This window comes from Typha latifolia, chromosome 12 (genome assembly GCF_019914945.1).
Source record: "Typha latifolia isolate L0001 chromosome 12, TyphaL0001v2, whole genome shotgun sequence".
NCBI lineage: Eukaryota > Viridiplantae > Streptophyta > Magnoliopsida > Poales > Typhaceae > Typha > Typha latifolia.
In genome coordinates, this window is record NC_133097.1 from 4,922,538 (window position 1) to 4,948,112 (window position 25,575).

Genomic DNA, 25,575 nt, shown 5'->3' on the forward strand with positions numbered 1-25,575 from the left:
ATCACCCAGGCATTTCCTCAAGAACATTAGTGCAGGCAAAGCTGCTCAAGTTCAAGAAGGAAAATTATCAAATAGTCTCATTCAATGTCACAAGTAGGGCCAAACCAGGTTGTGCTTGTTCAAACAAGACCCTGGTACAGCTTATCAATAGTTGAGATGAAGCACCGTACCAGGGGTATCCAATATCTTTTTAGAGTATTTAGAATTAAAATAATTAATTTTAATTTTCGGATACAGCCATCAGGGCATCAGGGATATGACGCCAGTCTTCCTTTCTCACTCTCTCACTCTCTCATGCCGGTATTTCTCCTCTCTCTGATTGTCTCTTTTTTTCCTCTCAGTTTTTCCTCAATTTCTTCTCAGTTTCTTCTCATCTGATTTCTTCCACTTTCCCCTTCTCAATTTCTGTTTTCAGTTTCGTTTCTCAGTTTTTTTTCTCCTTTATCTGAATATTTTTTCTCTAAAATTGCGCAGATTTTCTTCTCAAATTTTCTACATTTTTGGTGGATGTACTTTATAAACTTTAATGCTATGAGCCTATGAGTTGCTCAAGTTGATTGTCTACTACTCTCATTTTGGTGCATTAATTGTTGAATGTTGATGTATTCTTTGTCTAATTGTTTTTGATATCTACTACTTTTATTTATGCTATTAAATGCTTATGTAGATAATAGATATATTGAATTGTTGAATGCAATGTGATGTGTAGTTTGTCATGAGAGTATAAATTTTTTTGCACATATACATGTATAAGTTGTCATTAGAATATATATATTTTTATATAATTTATTTATTGTTGTATCCTAGACATATCCTATCCTGTTTTTTTGAGAATTTGCGTATTCCCATGTCCGAGTCTGTATCCCATATCTATATCTATATCCGGTGCTTCATAACTTATAAGTAAAAAAAAAAAAATCAGATTATGTTAATGGGAACTGCTCAGTGACACCTATTTATTCATACATCATTAAATCATTAAATTCTCCAAACTCATGATTTCAAGTAAATTTTGTTCCTTTCCTTCTTTTCCTTTTTAATTTTCTTGTCTATGTCTTATTATATCATGATGTATCCAGATGATCATCTTCATGTAATATCTTTTCTTGATATCTTTCATCTCTCTCTCTCTCTCTCTCATGCACATTTGTCTTACAAAATTACTTTTCATTTTTATGTAGAAGAACAATGGCGTCATCAAGCATATTGGCCTTGCAATGCCAGCTAATGAGAATATTGTAAGTGATCACGAAACCTGAAACTATCCCTTCATTATGTAGCTAATCTTTTCTTAAAGATTCAGAGCAGCATGCATCCACCCCATCTTGCACAAGCCATTTATTATGGTATTATAAGCCCATTAATTAAAAGATTATATGAAAAGCATTACTAGGTCGAATACTCTTCTTCATCATTGCCTCAAACAAACCATTCTTGCAAAAACTATGGATTAAAGTTGTGTAAGTGATAACATTCGGCATGCAATCTTTAGTCCCATGCTCAAACCTTAGAATGATACAAGGGAGACTCAGCTCTCTCTTGAAGGCATGTGACAACCTGAAGCAGCTCAATCAAATCCAAGCCCAGGTTGTCTCCCATGGCCTCCACTGCAGCCCATTTCTGGCACCCAAACTAGCCTCCTGTGCATTCCGGCTCAGGAACCCAGTTCTTGCCCGAATGTTGTTTGATCAAACTCCTGCACCAAGTGTTGTCCACTTCAATGTCATGTTCAAGGGTTACTCGGATGCCGGAAGCCAGCGAGAGACGCTTGAACTGTTCCGGCTCATGTTGCGGAGCGATGTGAGGCCGAGCCATTATACGTTCCCATTTGTGATCAAGTCATGCGATTGTACTTCTTCTGCGAGAGAAGGCGACGAGTTGCATTGCGTTGTAATTAAAACTGGGTTTGAATCTGATGGGTTTGTTGGGCCAGCGCTGATTGGGATGTATTCCAGCAGGGGAGGGATTGATTTGGCTCGTGAGGTGTTTGCACAAATGTCCGTGAAAAATGTTGTTGTGTCAACTGCAATGATTGTGGCATATCTCTCTATTGGTGATGTGGTTTCTGCGCATGAGATATTTGACAGGACACTTGAGCGTGATGTTATTTTATGGAACACCATGGTTTTGGGGTATGCTGCATGTGGAGACATGGTTGCAGCACGACTGCTCTTTGATTGGATGCCCAATCGGGATGTCATGTCTTGGAATACCATATTGCGTTCTTATGCAGAAAGTGGTGATCTTGAGGCCTGCTTGCGCATTTTTGACGAAATGCCTGAAAGAAATGTGTTCTCTTGGAATGGATTGATTGGGGGGTTTTCTCGCCATGGTCGGAATTTTGAGGTTTTGGATGTGTTTAAGTGGATGCTGCAATCATCGAATGTTAAGCCCAATGATGCAACACTTGTATCTGTGCTATCTGCTTGCTCTAAGTTGGGGGCTCTTAATTGGGGAAGATGGATTCATGTCTATGCTCTGTACAATGGATTCGAAGGAAACATCTATGTTGGAAATGGTTTAATTGACATGTATGCAAAATGCGGTTGCATAGCAGATGCAGTCTCTGTTTTCCATAGCATGGAGGCGAAGGATCTGATCACTTGGAATTCAATAATTGGAGGACTAGCAATGCATGGACATGGCGCAGAGGCATTGGAGCTTTTCCATCAGATGACGAGTGCGGGAGAGAAACCCGATGGAATCACATTTGTTGGAATTTTATCTGCTTGTGTGCACATGGGTCTGCTTGAAGACGGGCTGAGGTACTTCACATTGATGACCACGAACTACTCAATCTCTCCTTGGATAGAGCATTACGGGTGCATGGTGGATCTTGTTGGACGTGCTGGTTTATTGAATAAGGCATTAGGTATCATAATGGATATGCCAATGGAAACAGATTGTATTATATGGAGTTCTCTGCTTTGGGCTTGCCAAGTTCACAGGGACGTCAGTTTGGCTGAGTTCATCGTGAATCGACTCATAAAGCTCGGACAGGAAGACATTGCTAACTATGTTGTGCTTTCAAATATATATGGAGCCACTGGGAGATGGAGAGAAGCTGCAGCATTGAAGAGGATGGTGAGAAGAAGCAACTTAGGGAAGTCACCGGGTTGTAGCTTGATAGAGGTGAGTGGTGAGGTTGTGGAGTTCTTCTCATCAGACTCTGGTCATCCGCAAATCCGTGAGATCTACAAAGTAATGGAGGGGCTAACGACAATCTCAAGATTTGCTAGGGATGAGCCAGAATTCAGCATGCACTGTGAAGAAACATAAGGTAAATGGAAATTTCAATTCGTCATGTACTAGTATATAATTATGGTTCAGAATTCATTAGATAAAAATAAGATTAGAAACCTAGATCTCAGTCAAGTCGCAAGTGCAAGTCTGTCCACCATAATAGTATACGGTAATAGGGACTCTCTTCATGCTGCTACTGTTGTGTAGATTTTATTGCACCAGATGATATACACTGAAAAGAAAAAACTATTGTGCATCACAAAATAAATGAAGAAAAAAAATATAGTTATTGTGATCATAAATGGTCATAACTAATAACTATTATATTATGCAACAAAGACAACACATCTACCAGAAGCAATATAATTTATTTTTAGTGCAGCACATATGAAAGTAAATAAATAAAATAAATAAGATATGGGGCCCAAAGGGACGAGAAGTTTTTACAAAAATTTAGTTGGGGCTAATGGTTAGCTTCTTAGATATAGGTGTGTTTGGGCTTATAGTTGCTCTGACATATTGCAATGGGTTGGGCTTTGGCGTAAGATTGTTAATCTATTGGGCTAGGTTGGACTTAGGCTTGGCCTAAGATTACTAAAACCGTTGGGCTTTGTCCAAGGTTTTAAAAGACTGTAGGCGGCAGATGAGCGAACAAGGGATCATGTAGCATTTAGGTGCTAGGTGGGCACCCAAAATTCAACATAGTTAAAAAATAAACTAATACAATAAATAATAGTTAGAGAAGAAGTTAAAATTAATACTTATAATCTAAACAAAATACTAGTGCATTCTTGTTAAGAACTACAGTAAGCTATTCGAATCCACTAATTCATCAACATGTATAATAATTTGGAATTTCAAAGTCAATCTACCTACTAAAATATGATATGAAATGTCGGTCATCTATGTGGGACCTAAGTGGAGCCTAGTTATATTCTAAGGTGGGAGCCTAGACGTCAAGACGAAAGTTTTATAAAACTATGGCTTTGTCAGACTTGTGCTAAGGCCTAATATTGTCAAAGCCATTAGGCTTTGTTGGACTTGGGTTTAGGCCTAAGATTGTTAAAACCATTGGGTTTAACAGTATAAATCCAGATTCCAGATTCCAGATCATCAAATACGAGGATTTTGATGATTACAACTATAAATCCTAATTTAATTCGGTTTAGTACTTGTTAAATTTCTAAAGTTTTTAGTATTACTACAACTATAACTATACTATAAAAGAGAACTTTTGATCTAATGACTTAGTTTCTCTCTCCCTAGGTTTAGAAACTTGTAGAACGAGAATGATCCAAATCCCAATCAGCTGTCCGACTTCGAAGTTCGGAATGCCAGCACGCCGCTCCACCTCGAGCCCTCGTCGACTCTTTCCTCTATAATCCTACACAAGCTTACGTCGTTGATCAATAGTCTCCCTCAACTCCGGCTGCCGTGCTCTTGGATCTCCTTCGATAGTCGATGTCGGCCAAAGTTCTCGTGGATCTACTCGTTCTTGATAGGTATGAAGCATGCCATGATCTGTTCATAGTTTTTGTAGATATGAAAAGATCGCCTTTTCTTCCTATCATTGCTTGAGAATCTTGAGTTCCTATGGTTGACAATTGCAGCATGGACGAGGGAGGAGGGCATGCAATGGAGAAAAGAAAGGAGGGGTGGCGAGAGCAGCGAGATTAAGTGGTGGCAACGGTTGGGTCTCTCTCTCTTTTCCTCTCCCTCCTCTTATGGGGGTGGTGTTTGTGCCGGATGACACTGTGCCACCCTGTGCATCTCCTTTGGACAGGTCGTCCGCACAACAAGTCCTGGCAGCACATGTTGGGCTAATATTTGCATATTTGAGTGCATGAACAACATAAAAAAGGGGATGAAATTGGATGTATGATGACATGAACGAGGACAACATAATTTCTATATGGAGATGCATTTGACCATTTGTGTACCTTTGTATTTACATTTTAGCTGCAAGCTTTAAGTAGACTTAACCAGATCCCTTGTATAGTTGAGGTTTACCATAAACTTGTTCTTGTAATTCTGGTGTTGGCATTTGAGCTTATCCAGATGCTGTAGAAGATATCTCTTCTATCATCATGTTAAGTGGAACTTGGCATTTTTTATGTGATAAACTAATAATAGGTATCATTTACTCTTTTCCTTTTGTTGACTTGCTCTATCTGTAGAGACTATTGCAACATGCTGTTACAAGCAATGTTTCAAAACTCGGTATCGGGATCGACCGTTGGAAAAAATGATACGTATTGGTCGTATAGGCTGTATCGGTCGTATCAGATTGAATTAGTTTTAATTATGTAAAATTCTAAATATTATTTAAAATACAGAAATATTTCTAAAAATTTATAAAAAAAACAAAAAAATAAGAAATAAAAATTAGTTACATATGAACTTAAAAAACTAAAGAAAAAGTAACTTAAAACTATAATGAATTTCGACTTGAATTAGACAAATTTTTATACTCGCAAATTGTTACTGCAGAACAACATGAAGAGAGATATTTCTTCTCTGTTGTTCTATAGCAGTAAGAAAAAAGGAGTTAAAAAGTGGGTGAGAAAAAAGAAAATAAAAATAAAAATAAAAAACTCATCTGAGTTCACTAAAGTGTGGACTAGCCAAAGGAGTTCACCGAAACGGCCACCAAATGAAAATGAAAATTTTAAAAAGAAAGCAGTTGATGACATCAATTATTAATGTCTCCTAGGTTAGATACATTTTAGATTTAACCTGAATCTTAAAAAAAGTTAATTTTAGCTGATATTATTGTTTTCAGCCGATACTACCGAGACAGATCAGTTGAAACGGCCGAAACTGGTCGATACCAGCTGATACTAGCCGAAACCAGTCTGATCGGGATCGGTTATGGCCGATCCCCGATCCAGATCGACCGATCCTACTCGGGATTGGCCGATTTTGGGATCCATTGTTACAAGCTTTACATAGAACTTGTCCCACTACATGCTAGATCCAAAGCTCATATCAGCTTTTCTTATATTTTACCACTAAAGACAATGACAAGCCATGGCTGTCTTATGTATCTTATGTTGACTTTAAAAGTTAATTACTTAATTTATATTCATGAGCTTCTTTGTGATGGATGTTATTTCTTTTGTGGGTAAGATATTATATATGAAATCTGTATAATAAAAGAAACTACAGAGAAGGTATAAGACAACTCATCCATCTAAGGTTCTAATCAATATTTGAGTTGTTATCTAGAATCTAGAATATGTAATTGGATTACAATTTTTACTTATGAACTATGCTAGGAAACACAAGTACTCCCATACTCTCACCGTATTCTTATTGGATAGTTCCTTAAACTTAAAGTATTCCAATTTTCAAAATAAAATTTATGCCATTGATACTTCTTGAATATTTCTTATATATGTCTTGGATACTTTCAAGATTCCTGCCAATATAAGGAGACTTACCTTTCATTTCTTATCGGATTTAGAATGTTCTCTCTGTAAAAAGATTGAGTTCACTTTTTTTATTTTATGATTCATAAGGAAATCATGTCACAATGGTCAATTTCTTCTGACTTATTGACTGAATTCGCTGATTTATCTTATGATATGATTTGGACTGACTCCAAGTCCGAGCCTGAGTTAGCTTGAGCTAGCTGGCCGCTCGAGTCGTTTGAGTAGATCGAGTCATTTTCTTAATATGTTTGGCTTAGTGATTTACTTACTTTATTAGTTTGTGTCAATGTATGGTTCAGTTCGAACCAATTTATGATTTGTTTTAGTTTGGTTCTAACCGAGTCGGATAGGAGGATATTGGGCTCAAGGGATTAAATTTATTTACCTTATTTGTTTTATCTACTTATGTAGTTTAATTAGAATCCTAGTTGTTTATGTCATTTACTTATTTGCATGAGCTAGTTGGATCGCAACATAGTTCGAGTAAGAAATTAGTTTAAAGTCTTTGAATTGCGGAAAATTATAGTCTGCGCACTTTTGGAAAATATTCATAAGATATTCATATGAGATCCAAATAATATGAAACTAGATAGAGTAGATCAATGACGTCTTGATACGATTCAACCACGTGGATTAGGTCAATTGAGTCAGTTGAGCCAAGTTGAGTTAAATTGAGTTAGATTTATCTTATTGTTTTAAATTTCAAATAAAACAGATAATCCGTATATGGATATAATCCGCTAGGATTTTTTACTCCTATAATTAGAAGCGGACATGTGTTTGTTATGATCATTGAATGATCTGAGTTTAACCAAATTATTCCTATTATCTTTATCTTTTATTATAGTTATTAGATCGCCTTTATCTTTATAAGAGTAGATCTTAACTATGGAACCCTGCCGAACTTTTAAAATCTAGCCACCATCCTCAATCACGAGCCACTCTACTATACGGCCTTCTACTGCTACCCTTGTCCGTTCGCCACTCTCTAACGACCGTTGCAATGTCGGATATTTACCGATCTTCTCTCTTCTGACCTTCCTCTACTATTTTAATTATAACTTTTCATCCCAACATCGTATTTATGTTAAACTAGAGCCATTAGAATTGTAAGTCACGAGGCTATCATTATCACAATTTTCTTCGTCTAGATTTGATTCGTAACATTGGTATTAGAGTCGACGTTCATTGGATGATGGTTAACATGCGATCCAAGACGAATAAGGAAGGAATAACCATGGAGAATCAGGAACTCATCTCTGTTTCTGTGGGTGTTTCCCTAGCGCCACACTGCTACTAGCAACTGTCAGTGACAAGCCACCTGTGTGGGCAAAGGCACTGATAGAGTCCGTCCACTCGTTACGAGAATCATCGAATGAGAACTTGAATGATATGCAAACATCTCTCAAGGCCTCGATCTAGGCCTTGATAGAGGACAAACTAGCCACCCTCCATCGCCTTGTGCTGCCCATGCCGCCGGCCATGGCCGAAACGCCCCCCGATGGTGAGCAAAATCCAAACTGAGAGGGAGGGGACGAGCTAGCCTAAACTGCCGCCATGGCCCCTCCTTCGACAGCGATGGAGGCCCTCCACCACTGCAGACCCTCCCAGCCGCCATAGCCACGTGATGGATCAAATTTATTTACCTTATTTGTTTTATTTGCTTATGTAGTTTAGTTAGAGTCCTAGTTCTAACTTCTAGGAAATTAAAGACGATCTAACGGTTATGATAAAAACGATAAATGCGAGATTAAGAAAAACTAAACTCAATTAATTCTCAATACTTAGATGTTTAGATGAATAAAACTTAGCCCTCTTATATATAGAGGTCAGGTACAATAATTTAATTGAACTCGAACTAGGATTTGCCTTAGAGGCTTATATGATTTAATTGAACTTGTCTTAGAGACTTATATAACTTAATTAAATTTGCTTTAGTGGCTTACATGACTTAACTAGGCTTGCCTTAAGGGTTTACATTAAAGATAAATATGACCTAGAGATAAATATGACTACTTAGCTAAATCAACCTTCCTTATCATTTTCGGAATGTTTCTTCATTATGCCACAGATGGAGTCCTAATCTGGAGAAACTTTGAATAAGAAAGTTGTAGATCAGGACGTCTTCAATCTTCTCTAAGTGGTCTCATAATATTCGGTCAACTGATGAATATCTGCAGAATATTTTTCTGAAACTGCGCAAAAGTCAATGAACTTAGCTAATTAAATAAACTCTAACCTACTTAGATTCTAATTAAACTACATAAGCAGAATAAATAAGATAACTAGACTCGATCCATCGAATCCAATGTCCTCATGATGCGATCTGATCTGATCCGGTTCGCATCAGCCCAGTTTTGGAGAATATTCATAAGATATTTATATGAGGTCCAATAATATGAAAGTAGATAGACTAGATCGGTGACGTCCTGATCTACAATTTTTGTATTTGGATTTTTTTTCAATTCTGATTCTATCTGGGGCAGAACAAAGTTACAATCTGAGGAAGAGTTGGAGGACAGTTTAGATAGGTTAAATTTTTTATTTTTTATTTGGTTTAGGACTTTTTGTTTTATTCTCTATAAGTAGGAACTTATGACTTGTATCTTATATATGCTTTTGAATTATTGAATAGACTATTCTTTTATTCTAGCTCTCTCTGTTTCTCTTGGCCCTAGCCTTCTCTTTCGTTTCTGACTTTTTCCTCTTTGTCTCTCTTTGCCTTAACCATCTCTACCTTCCGTATGGTTCTTGTCTTTGTTTATTATTATAGTTGTAGGCCAATCATAATCTAGCTATCTATTGTATCAATTTGGTATCGAGCTTCCAGTACTCTAAGTTGGTCTGCATCACCCTTCTTTTGGACATCCTAGGTAGATCCGTTGGTGATCCTTCGACCACCCTTAGGTTGGGTCATATCATCTTACATTTTAGTTAGTAAAATACTATGTAATATATTGGACTTTTGTTATGAGTGGTAGTTCTTTTAATGAATAAATTAGAGAACTTTATAGAGTATCACACGCAAGAATAATATATTCTCCTCAATTAAGAAAATACAAGTATACAAGTTCACTAATATATGTGTAGACATAAATATATACATATATTAGCTGCGTATCCTAGGCGTATCATATCCTTATTTGTTGTATTGGCATATCCGTATCGTATCGTATCTTGTATTTGTATCGTATTGTATCATTTCTTGTATCCGTATCCATATTCATGCTTCATAAAAAATGCTAGGGCTTGGTAGACTTGATTTGGGCAAAACTGAAACACCCAAACCTCTAAATACACGTGTAAACCGCGTGGGTAAATCCCCCCACGCGGTGTATTACATGACCTGTCAGTACAAGGATTTCACAAGGCACACAACAGCACAATTTCACCATAAATAAACTCAATTATAAGAGTCCGGATACAAGTCCACAGGCCACAACAAGCCTTCCAAATATACATCCAAAATACAATGCTAAAGTCCAAAAAAATACGTCATCATCACACCCTCGCAGGGGCTTAATACACTAATATACGTACTGGAAAGAAAAGCGGCTACTCCTCGCTACCCGCACCTGCGTCCCCTAGCTCTGAAATAATACCGCCACGAGGGGTGAGCTTACAGCCCCCGAGTAGGATTCATACAATCTAAATTAATGACATCGCATGTATATATCCAATGTATGCCCATATTTGCTAACGATAACGATATGCTTATTGAAATGACTTACCACAATTTTCTAAGTCAATGCAATTGATAAAGATTACCAATCACTATCTGGAACATGCTAGATCCTAAACGTATTATGATAAGTTCACACGAGATATAAAGCTTGAGACAATCTCTTTTCATACACATCTCAATCATAGGTTTTACATATTATGCATAGCAATAAAATAGCAGTTTAGTCATCTCATGTCTACCAAGGCAATAATCATACTTATCATCGCTCACCGAGCTATTCACCACACAGGGTAAATACTCTTAAGAAACAATCATCCATCATCTCATACATCGAGGGGGGATATATACACATCTAGCGGTAATGTCACCTACACGTGTATAGCGACACTACATGTGACCGGTTGTCTGTGGCCATCAGACTCAGGACCCCGGTCGTAAGCCCATATCTCACTCTCTCTAAATCATCACCGCCCTCGGCGGGAGAATCGGGAGCCCTCGGCTCATCAACAAACGCCCTAACCCTGCGTCGTCGGGTACCGCTAGAGTTATATCCCCGCCTCACAATCATGTTCTTCTATCATCATAATCTAGTCCTAACTATGCAGTATAACTACCTGAATGCCACACAGGCTGCTAATAGTATAGACATATATGATACACTCTACCCTTAACCCTGGGCTGAGTGAGTAGGGGTACTGCCTAGTCCGAATTCGACTACTAATGATAGGTGGAAGTGGTGCAGTGTTTATGCGTGTATAAAGCATGTTATAGTCATCATGATCATTACATTCCATATTCACAGCAATCATACATCTATGCAATGGTATACCATACAGGACACATGTAAAGCATTATCATACACATTAACATCCTCATGATACTATGATGAACAGGTTATAAATAACTACATATGCAAAAGATATAACAGGGAGTACCAATTGCATACATTAATACTGACATTTCCTACCGTATCATGACAGGTATAATGACTGTAATTATGTTATTCTAAATTTGTATAACTCTACTCGCCTGGGGGGTCTCCACGGTATGGTAAAACTCGTTAGCTAGTCCGGAATCCCAAAATCTTCCTCACGCGGTGTCAATCCTATTAATTCACGCAAGTAAAGTCATATGTAAGATTAGCCAACTAATAGAATCAATTATCTTATTAGCGTAATTATGGTTGGCAATTACATGAGTCAAGGGTCTCCTAGGGCGGGTCTTATGTCATCCTACAATTCACCTGATACTAGATCAGGCTAATTAAATCAGGTGCAAAAAAGTAAACGGGGTTATAGGGTCCAAATGGTCCCCAAAGGGCTGGGCTAGGGGTATTGGGTTAGGCTCAAACCTAACCTAATAGGCAAGGGGCCAAGGTGGGCTGCAATTGGGCTGCAGCCCACAAGGTTGGCCGAAGTGGGTTGGGTCCAACCACAGCCCACCAGAGGCTTGGTTGGTGGGCTGCGGTCTGCAGCCCACCCAACCCAAGCCTAGTGGGCTGGGGGTCTGGACCGCAGCCCACCAAGGGGCTCGGTGGGCTGCGTCGGACCGCGGCCCACCCGGGCTCGATGGGCGCGCGTCGACCGCAGCCCACCCGGGCCCGGTGGGCTGCGGTATGACCGCAGCCCACAAAAGAAAGGGGGAGGGGGATCACGGGGGGTTAAACAACCCCCCCCCCCCACCCACCCACCCCCCCTCGGTATTCCCCATCCGAGGGAGGAGACGAAGGGAAGGCGGAGAGGCAGATGGGCTGCGGCGGCGCAGCGTGGGGACGGCGACGGCATGGGTCCGGCACAGCACGAGGCCGAGGAGGGGAAGGAAGAAGGGAAGAAAGGAAGGAGGGGAAGGAAAGCTTACCGGAGGGGGGGGGGGGTCGGCGAGCTCGGCGGCTGGCGGCAACCACGAGGGAGAGAGAGGAGAACGGAGGGGCTGCGGTGAGGGAAAGAAGAGATGAGGGAGATGGGTGGCGTGCACGGCAAAGGAAGGGAAGAAGAAGAAGAAAGGGAAGGGCAGGGTGGCAGGCTGACGCACGTGCGTCAGTCAGGGTTTTTTTTTTATTATTTTTTTTAATTTTAAATTGGGGTGTTACAAAAACATTACTGTAGGAAGATGCAAACAAGTACGAGGAAAACCACAATTCTGATAAATTTATTGTATTAGCACCACTGAAACAAATTGTGAGAATTTTGTCTTCAAGAAGACTACTAATTTTCTATGTTCTTTAACTATCTAGGAATGGCCTGATTTTTGTATTACTTGTGCTACAGTTATTTATCTTTATGTAGCTAGATCTACTTGTAGTAGATCTTTTTGGTTGAGTATCATTCTTAGTTCATTTTTCACATTGGAATCCTACATGCTAATAATATTCAAAATTGACGAGGCAATTGTTCTTGCAATTTGTCAAGATAAATAGATCAAGCCTCGGAGGACTAATTGTATAAATATCCTACCCAAGGGAAACTTGGTAAAGGGGTAGATCTCCATGAGACCCACCAGGATAGTTTCCATTTATAAAAGAATATGTTATTGATCACCATCTGAGCTCATGCTACTAGGATGCCACCAATATTCTTCGAGAATTAGAATTAGTGTTATAGAGGTATAAATGATCTTTGATAGTGGAGTTATGTTCATCCTTATAAAACAGGACTAGTTCCTGCACAACTACTTGTGATTATGAATTGCCGTGTTGGCATAGTACCGGCATGAGGCACGAGGGTGTCGCATGACACCTGATGGAAGGACTGAGCGAGATGATCTGTAAACAAGTTGACTATTTATCGTGTTGCGAAGCTTTTATCGTTGATGACACTCTCCTCGTTGCCATCGCCCTCATCCTTCTCCTCTCCATGCCCTAGAGGTGAGATTGGAGAAGCCAATTGGGAATGGAGATGACAAACAAATGGATCTACAAAGCGGATCTAAAAGTAGCAGATCAACCTCTACGGCACGAAGAGGAGAAAGATGAGGACGACAGCGACAATGAATAGGAGAGGCTTGTCATCGAGTGTGGCATGGTAAGTAGTCTCCCTCTCCCTCTCTTTCTCTAGTCTTTTTCTCTCCTCTTTTACATGGGGTCGGTGGTGGAACCTCTAGTATTGAAATATAGTTGGCAAGTGGCACAGCATGGCAGGAACCTCTAGTATTGCGGTACGTTCGGCAAGTGTTGCGGCACGTGTCGTGCCATGCCACATGCACGACAATCCTTGACTGTGATGAACCAGCAGTTGAAAGTACCAATCCTCTAGATTGTCGGCTGTTAAAGCTACAAGACATTCTTTTATCCTAGTGTGTCCCAAGTGTCTAACCTTACATATCGAATGTTAATGATTTCTATAGGCAAATTTAACACCAAAATTAGACCGGATCTTTTAGAATGAGTGATAATATTTTCCACAATTCATTATGCACTTATTAGGAAAGGAAAACCAAAAATTGGTGTCATGCATCATCTAGAATCTTTTATGGTTTTGCTTGATCAGGTGTTGCAACTTACAAAGTGATGATAATGGACACCAAAAACTTTTGAGGCTTGTTTAAGCCTTATGTTTGTAAATTAGTGCTTAAATCCATGTTAAAATTGACAATACTGTTTTTTAATTAAGTATTTGTCACCTTTTTTGATGTAATCTGTCCCAATCTTCTTCTTCAGTTCTTGATTTCATAAATGATGATGCAGTGGAGAGTGCATCTCTCGTCATTTCCTATATAATTGATGCAGACTGCCTTCTTGCTAGCAATCTACAGTCATCTTCATGCCTGGTGAAAAATGTGATACATGAATCAGTAAGTGTAGTGCACTGAATTGCTACTTCAGTTGCAGTGCGTGGAGTTTTGGAAATTCACAACCTTCACCACCAAGGTCTTCTTTTTTTTTATTTAGGTTACTGTTTGATGTACCAAATCTGAGCTCTGAAGAAAAAGGTACTTATCACTGATTTGTTGCACGGGTGGCACACTATCCGTTGTCCGAGGGTTTGGCAAATTGAGCAATTTTTGTGGTATAATAAGGTACATCTTTTATCAGGTCATCTCGTTGCTATTTATCTTACCAAACTACACTGAATTATCTGTTTTTCTGCATTTGAAATAGTAATCTAGTTTGGCAGATATGAAGATTATTATGTGCTTATGAAAAATTCATGCCTGTTAACTCTAAACATGTGCTAGTATATAGAAAGAACACATGATCTGCAATTCAATTTAGGTTTGTCGAAATAGATTAAAAAGCAAGTAATGCGAGTGTCAATGTTAACATGTATGTGTCAAGTGCTTGTTGCCTACAGGCTAGTAATTTGTGGCATCGAGGCCATATTGTAAGTTATATATTCTATTCTTTTAGGCCTTGTTTGGCTTTAGGCTAAGCTATGAACTAGATTAGCTGACCTTATTTCTTAGTTTTTATTTGGGTACCTTGAACTAGGTTAAGGTAATTTGGTGTTTGGTTTTGAATTAGGTTAAGAGTGTATTTATTATTTGTGATGTGATGTAAAAAAGTGGAAAAACTATTAGTTTTGGAGAGAAATGGATAATATATAAATTTGATGGACAAAAAAATCCTTCTCATATAATGATGGTGGTCATTATTATAATTTATGAATATTATGTGATATCTATAATAGTCATTTATGAGCTTAAGTGTATTTTTCAAATGATTTGTTGGTTTATATGATGTTTATAGTAGCCATTTGCGGGCATAAGTGCATATTTAAAATGATTTGTTGCTTTGCATTTTATAAGCACCAACCTGTCTTATCCCTGCACTATTTAGTAAATAGTGCGGGCATGTAACTTTAACCCTATAACTCGCTTGTTGTTAGCTTGCAAAGGGAACAAAATGCTTGACTGTTAAGCCCACAAATGAAACACAATGCTTGCGATTAAGTCCGCAAACAAAACACAATGCTTGACTATTAAACTCACAAGCATAACACAATCATTGACTATTAAGTATACAAACGGAACACAATACTTGCGATTAAGCCCGCAAACGGAATATAATGCTACTCGATTAATCCCGCAAACGGAACACAATTGGTGAGTGCTTCAAATTGCTTAGTAAGCTCACAAACATAAGGCAAATAAAAAGCCTAAGCCTGCAAACAATGCATTTACATTGCCTATCCATACATGTAAACATCCAAAAACCACCAAAATTACTTAAACTGGAAATGAACATCAATATATCATTTTTACATTATTTCACAACAATTCACCATTTTTAACTACATTCTTACTAATTCATAGGAAAAATGATAATTGCATTAAATGGTCTGAAAATTTAAGTAGAATTTAATACAAACACCCCCAAATTGTTTCTCCAAACACCTTTGAAAAAGGAATACAAAATAAAATTGCATATTAAACCAAGACTTTTACTCATCCTTTTTAGCTTGCATATAACACCCTAGCTCCAATCAAACAAACCAATCTATGGAGTAAAAAAACAAAAATAATTTTAAGTCTAATGAAACAAATTGAGAAGAAAATGACAAATATTACAAATGCAAGTCACAAAAACAAACTGTACTTTATTCCTCCAAAATTATCTAAAGTATCCAAACAAAAAAAAATTAAATCAATCCATAGGAAAAATTACACAGGATCCTTTAATTGCACTTTCTCATAACTACATATTAAAATTCCTATATGGAATTTTTTTCAATTTAACTAAACATACCCTAATAGAAGTCAGCACAACTACTTAGCTAATGAATAAATTTACAAAATTAAAAGCCATCCAGGTTTTGATTATTACTTTTGACAAATTGAAAGCACAGCATAGCTTACTTGGGAAAGTAACATTGAGATAAGTGGGAATTTCAATAATTACATATTAGCCTTGTCAAGGCACCCCAATAAATTAGATAAATAGTCTATGTTACAAACTGTCTCCCTGTGTATGCTAGCCTTAGGGACTCAACTAGAAAAAATGAACTGCATACAATACATAATGCTTAACAATTTGGATGACACTCACAAAATTGGGGTGCCAATCTAAGCACAAGAACTTTGTGCAGAAGAAAATAACTGAAATGGTAAGGAACTAATAAAAGCATAACCCACCTAACTCACAGATGATTTAATAGTGTTTCTCACAAATATATATTCTAAAACATGTATGAACAAAATATTACTTCTGTGTATCAAAACCATAAATCATACAATTTGTAGGTCAAAACTTAAATGCATTGAAGTTGACTGCTCGTTCACTCAACTGAAATGTCCTATCTTCAACTGACCAAAGATAGACCAACTGTTCCACCATTAGTGTGTTGCCATCAATATGTGGAAATTGAATCAAATGGTGAAATGACATGTTCTTAAATATTTCAAATGAGCTAGCCTAACCGCATTCGTAGTGATTATTTTGTTATAACATCTATTATATATTCCGACCATGTACTTATTCATTTGATTCCTTTTTAACCACAACTTTTATTTTACTTGATCGAATTGCAAACATAAAAAAGGAACATTAGTATATAGAGATTAATCGTGTATAAAATGAACAATAGTAGTATTTACATAAAACAATATTTATTATACAACAATAGCAAAGAAATTACATGATCAAGAGATGCAACAATAAACCATCCGAAAAATTGAAATTATACAAATTAATAGAGAGCTTTCAGACAATATAACTATAGTCAAACATGGGGTTCTGTCTACGGGCTTACAACAAGCCAATTGCGAGCTTAATTATAAGTATTGTGTTTCATTTGCGGGCTTAATTGTCAATCATTGTGTTCTATTTGTAGGCTTACAACAAGCCAGTTATGGGGTTAAAGCTGCATGCCCGCATTTTTTACTACATAGTGGTGGGTAAGGCAGGTTGGTGCTTATAAGACGCAAGATAACAAATCATTTCAAATATGCACTTATGCATGCAAATGATTATTATAGACACTATATAAGTCAACAAATCATTTCAAGTTATCGTTGGTTTAATCTTAGAGACTAATTAGACTTTAAGTTAAATTAACTTAAGGTACTCAAATTACTAGTATATCCTTAGATATCCATATCCATAGTCGTTAGTAAACTTGAGCCATTAACTAAAGTAAAAGAATATCTCCCAAATCCTTCTTCCGTATCATCTGTGCTCCTCCCAAACCCCTTTTTTCCAAACTCAACCGTGCTCCTCCTGAAACCCATTTTTATCAAACCCAACTGGGCTCCTCTCAAACCTAATAGAAGCAGCAAATCAACTATCTCTGTCGTCTATCTTCTAATCTCAAAATTTGTCTAGGAGGATAAAGGGCTCTTGAAGAGTAAAGCGAAGGTTCAGGATTTGGAGCAGCAACTCACCACTACATCACAACAGGTATGTTTCTGCTCTGTAGTTTTACTGTATTAATCAAATGAGAAGAGAAATGTAGCACATCGATATGCCCATTTAGAGATTGATTTATATTTTATCGAGTGACCAGTGCTCATAGTCAGATTGCTACAAGAAAAGATGTAGCAAACTTTTCTTGGATGCTTGTATTTAGATTCTCAAAAAGGACTGTGTACGAATAAATGGAAGCCTTCTCTGATGATCAAAATTTAGAATGCAATTTGTGAGTCCAGATGTGTGAAGGTTTGAAGATCCAAAGATAATATTATATAGGCTACATGATTTTGAAGAATCCATTCCAATCCCAACAACGATTTTTTATTTTATTTTTACGATGAGTCTATTATGAGTTTCTACTTTGCAGTTTACAACTAATAATAGTAATTGAAATGAAGGATGTAATAATATATGAGTAGACAATATAAACATTAGAGTCTACTTAAATTGTTGGTTAATATCATGTGTTTGTAGTCTTGTTATGCACATGTCATATATTTGTAGAAATATTACATATAAAGCTATTTTCTCAAAGTATGCCTGCATATAATTTTCTTAACATTGCATGGTTGGTTAATGAAAAAAAGTTAATTCTAAGAAGAATATTTTGTATATTGAGGTCATACATTGTTATGTATATGCTAGTTACATACTTGTCATTATTAATGTCATATATAATTAATTAAACTCTTGTTCCTTGCTTGCTCAATCAATTATTAAATTATTTGTGAGAAACACTAGTAAGTGGGTTGATGCTTTTATTAGTTTCTTTTTAGAGTTATTTTCTTCAGCATAGAGTTCTTGTGCTTAGATTGACACCTTAATTTTGTGTGTGTTATATAAATTTTTAAGCATTTTGTATGCGGTTCGTTTTTTTCCCTAATTGAGTCCCTAAGACTAGCATACACGGAGACTATTTGTATCATACACTTTTTATCTGATTTATTAGGGTGCCTTGACAAGGCTGATATGTAATTATCAAAATTTCCACTCATCTCAATGTTACTTTCCCAAGTTAGCTATGCTCTGCTTTCAATTTGTTAAAAGTAATAATCAAAACCTGGATGGCTTTTAACTTTTTGTAGTTTATTCGTTAGCTAAGTAGTTGTGCTGACTTCCATTAGGGTCAGTTTAGATAAATTGGAAAATTTCCGTATAGGAATTTTAATATGTAGGAATGAGAAAGTGCAATTAAAGGATCCTATATGATTTATTGATTTAATTTTTCTTGTTTGGATATTTTAGATAATTTTGTTGGAAAAAAGTACAGTTTGTTTTTGTGGCTTGTATTTGTAATATTTTACATTGTGTTCTTAATTTATTACATTAGACTGAAACTATTTTTTACTTTTTTACTCCACAGTTTGGTTTATTTGATTGGAGCTGAAGTTTTATATGCAAGTTGAAAATGATGATAAAAGTTTTGGTTAAATATGCAATTCCATTTTGTATACCTTTTTCAAAGGTGTTTGGAAAAAATAATTTGGGACGTTTGTATTATTATTTAATTTAAATTTTCAGACCATTTACTGCAATTGTTATTTTTCCTATGAATTAGTAAGAATGTAGTTCAAAATGGTGAATTATTGTAATATAATGCAAAAATGATATATTGATGTTCATTTTCAGTTTAAGTAATTTTGGTGGTTTTTGGATGTTTACATGTATGGATAGGCAATGTAATAGCGTTGTTTGCAGGCTTAGGCTTTTTATTTGTCTTATGTTTGTGAGCTTACTAAGCAATTTGATGACTCAATCGTGAAGCACTCACCAATTGTATTCCGTTTGCGGGTTTAATCGAGTAACATTGTGTTTCATTTGTAGGATTAGTCGAGTAGCATTATGTTCTGTTTGTGAGCTTAATAGTCAAGTATTATGTTTTTTTTTTTTTTGCTAGCTTAATAGTCGAGCATTGTGTTCTATTTGCTGTTTTAATTGTAAGTATTGTGTTCCGTTTGCGGGATTAATAGTCAACCATTGTGTTCCATTTGCAGGCTTACAACAAGCTAGTTGCAGGGTTAAAGCTGCATGCCCACACTCTTTACTACATAGTGGAGGGTTAAGGCAGATTGGTGCTATAAGACACAAGATAGCAAATCATTTCAAATATGCACTTATATTTGCAAATGACTATTATAGACACTATATAAGCCAGTAAATCATTTAAAATTGCCGTTGATTTCATCTTGGAGACTAATTAGACTTTAAGTTAAATTAACCTAGGGTACTCAAATTACTAATATATCCTTAGATATCCGCATCCATACTTGCTAGTAAACCCGAGCCATTAACTAAGGTAAAATAATATCTCTCAAATCCTTCTTCCCCTATCCATCTGTGCTCCTCCCCAACCCCTTTTTCTCAAACCCAACTGTGCTCCTCTCAAACCCAATAGAAGCAGCAAATCAACCCATCTTTGTCGTCTTTCTTCTAATCTCAAAATTTATCTAGGAGGATAAAGGGCTCTTGAAGAGTAAGGCAAAGGTTCAAGATTTGGAGCAGCAACTCACCACTACATCACAACAGGTATGTTTCTGCTCTGTAGTTTTACTGTATTAATCAAGTGAGTAGAGAAATGTAGCACATCGATATGCTCATTTGGAGATTGATTTATATTTTATCAAGTGACCAATGCTCATAGTCATATTGCTACAAGAAAAGATGTGACAACTTTTCTTGGATGTTTGTATTTAGATTCTTGAAAATGACTGTGTACGAATAAATGAAAGCTTTTCTCTTATGATTAAAATTTAGAATGTAATTAGTGAGTCCAGATGTGTGAAGGTTTGAAGATCCGAAGATAATATTATATAGGCTATATTCTACTTTGCAGTTTACAACTAATAATAGTAATCGTAATGAAGGATGTAATAATATGAGTAGACAATATAAACATTAGAGTCGACTTAAATTGTTGGTTAATATCATGTGTTTGTAGTCTTGTTATGCACATGTCGTATATTTGTAGAAATGTTACATATAAAGCTATTTTCTCGAAGTATGCCTGCATAAATTTTCTTCACATTGCATGGTTGGTTAATGACAAAATAGTTAATTCTAAGAAGAATATTTTGTATATTGAGGTCATACATTGTTATGTATATGCTAGTTACATACTTGTCATATAGTTTTGTTTGTTCCTAGAGCTGATAGATGCCTCCAGCACTAATCTTATACATAGTCGGAATTCCGGCAAAAAATATATAAAGCATAAATTGGTTCATTCCACATTAATCTTATATGTAGTTTTGTTTGTGGTGGAAATTCAAGCTTATAGAACCTTCATCAATCATCTATTCCAATAACTCATACATGAATAAGGACTATTATGGTAATAGAACAATGCAATTAGGTCATCAAATACCTAAGCAAGACTACTCCTCAATTCATTCAACTAATCAATCTCACCATGAAGTGTCTGGAATTATAGCATAATTGTAAGCAATCATGAAAATTACACACAGAGTGATTATACTTATAATAACATAAGAGTTATTAGCTAAGACAAATGACCAGAAAAATATAAAATAACACTGTAGTAATTTTTACATATAATTGAAGTATATCATAACAACAAATAGAAGCATCACAACAATCCCAATAGTTTAAAAAAATAGCTAACTGGCCAATCTCTCGAGTAATTTTTTATTTTTATCAAAGATATAGCAATAATGAGATTGAAACATTATCAACACATAATATGAATGCATATAATTAATGATTGATTGAAATAGGAAAAAGGTAAAATAAAAAAATGAGCTCCACATGGCATATCATGCTTGCCATGATAAAAAAAAATCATTTTGGATCAATAAAATGTGTTCCCAACCTCACGGCTGATTAAGGAAAATTTTGTAATAACTATTTTAGATTTTTAATCCTAAAATTATACCTCTAACCTAGAGTAGTGTATTCTAATATTTACTTACAATCTAGACTAATATTTAATAATTTTTATGTGGCATAAAGTACAAAGAAAAAGTGAAAGTTAACTAAAAATACCCTTCGTTTGACGTATCAATTTAAATTAAGTTTTCTCATTTATTATAGGTATGTATTATTTTATTATAAGTATGCTATGCATACTCGTAAGTATGTAATTAGGTATATGGGTGGACGGAGAGAAGAGATAGATAAGAAATTTGAGTGAAAAGATTGGGCAAAAGAATTGATCAAGAACTTTCAGTTTGTGGAATGAGATATGTGGACAGTATGAGATAGGGAAAGAACTTTTAAAATAATTTTAGTAACTTTAAGAATAAAATTATAATCAGGCTTATGTGTGAAATAATTTAAATAATATTTCTAATCTAGAATAGGGATAATTTGATATTTACTCTCTAGAATACAAAAAAAGATAATCCTAAATTGAGCAGGGTCTTTCAAAACTCAAATCTCTTATGCCCCAAATATTAATTTGTTTACATGCAAGCCCAATAGAAGCAACTGAAATTCCCAACACAATTATCACACTCTAGCTGAACGAAACTAGCATTCCTCAATGGACAGAGGTGACCCAAAATGAATATTAAGTTATGTAATTAAAGGAAAAAAGATTGCTCAGAATGGAGAGTCTGTGACTAAACACAATGGGGAAAATGTCAATTCCCCCTTATATAAGAAGGGACATTTTCAATATCTTAAATTGTAAAGAAGAAAAAAAAAATGAAAGAAATGCAATAAAGACTAAATTATAAGATACATCAATATCTGACTTACTATGTTTCACATTCATTATTTATTCCTCTCAATAACTACACATTTATAAGATATGTAGAAGTCTATCTAAAACAACTGACGATTAAGTATCAGCACTAGAAGTAAGGGCAAAATATATACTAGACTATGTATGCATGGGTAGCCAATTGTACCTGCCATTAAGTTAAAGTCATTAAAGCATTCAGATAAATCTTCTGAAAAAAAGAAAAGAAATCAAATTCAACCTTTACCCAAAGAAAGAGAATAAAGCATCAGTCCATTTCTTTTTTCTTTTTGGAAGGATAAAAGAACAAAACATCAGTTAAGATCTGGCAAGGATAGTTTGAAGGAATAAAATCCAGTGCAAAACTTAAATCAAATGTAAAGGAATTGGCAGGCAGAAACTCATGGACTTAGATCTGCCTTTATATGAATATGGGAAAGTGTTAAAAGACTAATCTGCAAGGATGTTGTTAAGTACAGACATTATTCTGCTTTATTCATTCTTTGCAGTCATGTAAATAATATAGAAAAAGAAACTTCTCTGCAAATATATTGTGGTTTGAAGTTTCATCTTAGACAAAATAGTAATGGTGAAACTCAATGAAACTAACGCTGAAACAATCAAGATTTCTGATTTTGACTTTATTTTGGACCACAATAGGCTGAAATTCTTATATTTTGGCCTAAAATATTTATTTTTTTCTAAGGATCAGAACCAAAACCTTCTTATCTTGTAATATGTTGCTATCCTCAGTGGTATATTGCTACTGAGAAGAGTTACAGAAGTTTTGATAATGGAACAACGAGTATTGATTGCTAAGGGTTATAGAAGTTTCGGTAATAGAACAACAAATACAACAAATTTTGACAAACTTATTTTTGTTTTTCTCTTTGCCTGAGATTAGAAATTATTAGTCTGATGACTTGAACAAAGGGACAAGATTTTGGCCTTCAGGGGGTGTAATCTTTATTATATATTTCATGTTCCTCTCAATAACTACACACCCTATGAGTCCAAAATTGCATTCCTTCAAGCCATTAGACTAAGAATTTTTGATGCAAAGAGAAAAACAACAATAAGCTTATTTATAATGCTCGCTGTTTCATTACTGAACTTTCTCTGTTTCACTTCTCAGCAGCAACATCAAATACAAGAAAATCTATCAATCAAGACAATACCTAAGGAAGATTATTATCAGATGGAAATTACTAAAGCAACTTCAAGAAGGACATAACAATGTGAGAGCTTCCCAGAGAGTAGAGGATTTAAGGACTTCATCTGGTTATATTCATATGCTAGTATATCAGAATGCAGCAAGAATGCCTGCATATGCGTTCGACTGCATAGCAAAAGATAGAAAACAACATTTAAAATGTTTTTTTTATGTATTTATTTATTTTATTTTTTATTTTTTTATGGAGTACTTTTGCTTGGTAGAATATACCTGGAGCTATAGATAACATCATGATGTTGTATAGACCATCAAGTTCATGTAGAAGACTATATTTAGCTTTACTGAAATTCTGCAACTTACTGAAATCCATTGGGTTTCGGAGTCCTTACATTTTAATTCAAACATAATAATACTTTGTCTCTTTTAAATTTAGATGATTATAATTTAAAAACCCCAAAATAGACTATAGGATGCATGGTGGAGAATCTCACCGTTCGTATGCATTTGTTTTACGAGGAAAAAATATTTTATTATTTTATGCATGTGAAAAAAAAGAAAATCAGTAACCAATATTTTACTTTAGTCATTCATATACATTTGTTTACTGTAAGAGCATTTCGAATCAGGCTCTAAAACTCAAAATTTGGATCCCGGTAAAGCTCCAACCGTGCTCTAAACGGGGCTTCAAATTTATAGCCCACTACAGTGGAGCTCTAAATTTGGAGCCCAGCTCCAATACTATTTAAATATTAGAAATGCCAAATTTACCCTATAAAAACTTAATCCAAAAATTTAAATTCCGTCTGTATTTTTTATTAAATAATTTAATTAATTAAACTGAATATATAATTAATTTTGTTAATAAATTTTTAACAAAAATAGTACTATTAGAATGTTATCATCGAGATCTTTAAAATAAGTCTAATATTAAATTATTTAAGTTATTTTAAATATTTTATTTTTATTTTGTGTAATATAATTTTGATGTTTTTAATTAAAAAATAGTAATTTAAAATTATTTTTGAAATTATTGAATATTAGTTTTATTATAAAGATATCGATGAGAGTTTTCTAACCATATATTTTTTATTAAAAAATAATAATATTAATAGTATTTATTAAGTGCTTTAAAATATAATATATAAATAAATAAATATATATATATATTTATTATATTAATTAAATAATAAATATAAGAGCCCGCTTGGCTCTATATTTAGAGCTTCCCTCCCTGCTCCAATAGCTTTCTGTAAAAAGAAAAATATTTCATTCTATTTTCCAAAATGCCCTCTAGTTTTTTTTTTTTAATTTTGCTGACCGCCTTTCAAAGCATGTACTCCCCGGAGGAGTTCACCATCTTGGTATGGCTGTCGGTCGGCGAGATGTCCATTTTGTCCTCTCCTACATTATTTTCACAGTTAAATAATTAATTTATACTAGAAATGATTTGTGACCATTAGAACAAGATCTAATAGTATATATCTATCTTCAACTTGATCTAAAATCTTTTCTTATGAATATTACGGATGAAATGACTCAATTAATAACCATTACCCCTCAATATATTACACCCTTACCCTTATTAAAAAAAAATGCTTTAAACCCTTTATACTATCCTCACAAATGCTATTAATATGTATTACAATTTGTGATTGATTACATGACTTAATGGCAGAGTTAGGATTTTGCTTTAAGGGGAGGGGCAAAATGATTATAATTTATATTTAAAGTATTTAGTCCGCTAAAAGATATTGAGTAATTCATAAAATAATGCTTAATATTTCAACCAAATTTATAATTTTTTGCTATTTGTTAGATATTCTAATTCTTAATCTAAATTCTGACAGCTTTAATGTCGTCTTCAACAAAAATTTTTCTCTTGTAAATTTAGTTTTGTATCACTAATTATATATGATAAATAAAATAAAATATATGATCATGGATAGATAGTTATCACAATATTAAAATAATAAAATAAAATACTATAATTAA

The 25,575-nt window shown here is 35.1% G+C and overlaps 1 protein-coding gene across 5 annotated transcripts; it reads left to right on the forward strand.

Annotated features, from left to right (window-relative positions):
* Positions 1–1,097: 1,097 nt before the first annotated feature.
* On the forward strand, positions 1,098–23,948 carry LOC140798486 (pentatricopeptide repeat-containing protein At2g20540). 5 transcript variants are annotated; one of them, XM_073152331.1, is made up of 6 exons: positions 1,098–3,280; positions 14,018–14,151; positions 14,249–14,376; positions 17,621–17,695; positions 19,702–20,233; positions 23,545–23,948. In XM_073152331.1, the coding sequence occupies exon 1, from the start codon at positions 1,480–1,482 to the stop codon at positions 3,277–3,279; it is 1,800 nt and encodes a 599-aa protein (XP_073008432.1). In that variant the 5' UTR covers positions 1,098–1,479; the 3' UTR covers position 3,280; positions 14,018–14,151; positions 14,249–14,376; positions 17,621–17,695; positions 19,702–20,233; positions 23,545–23,948. The 5 variants fall into 5 exon arrangements, with proteins under 5 accessions (XP_073008432.1, XP_073008431.1, XP_073008433.1 ...); XM_073152330.1 differs by lacking the exon at positions 23,545–23,948 and having other exon boundaries at positions 14,045–14,151; positions 19,702–21,161; XM_073152332.1 differs by lacking the exons at positions 19,702–20,233; positions 23,545–23,948 and adding an exon at positions 19,071–19,199.
* Positions 23,949–25,575: the final 1,627 nt, after the last annotated feature.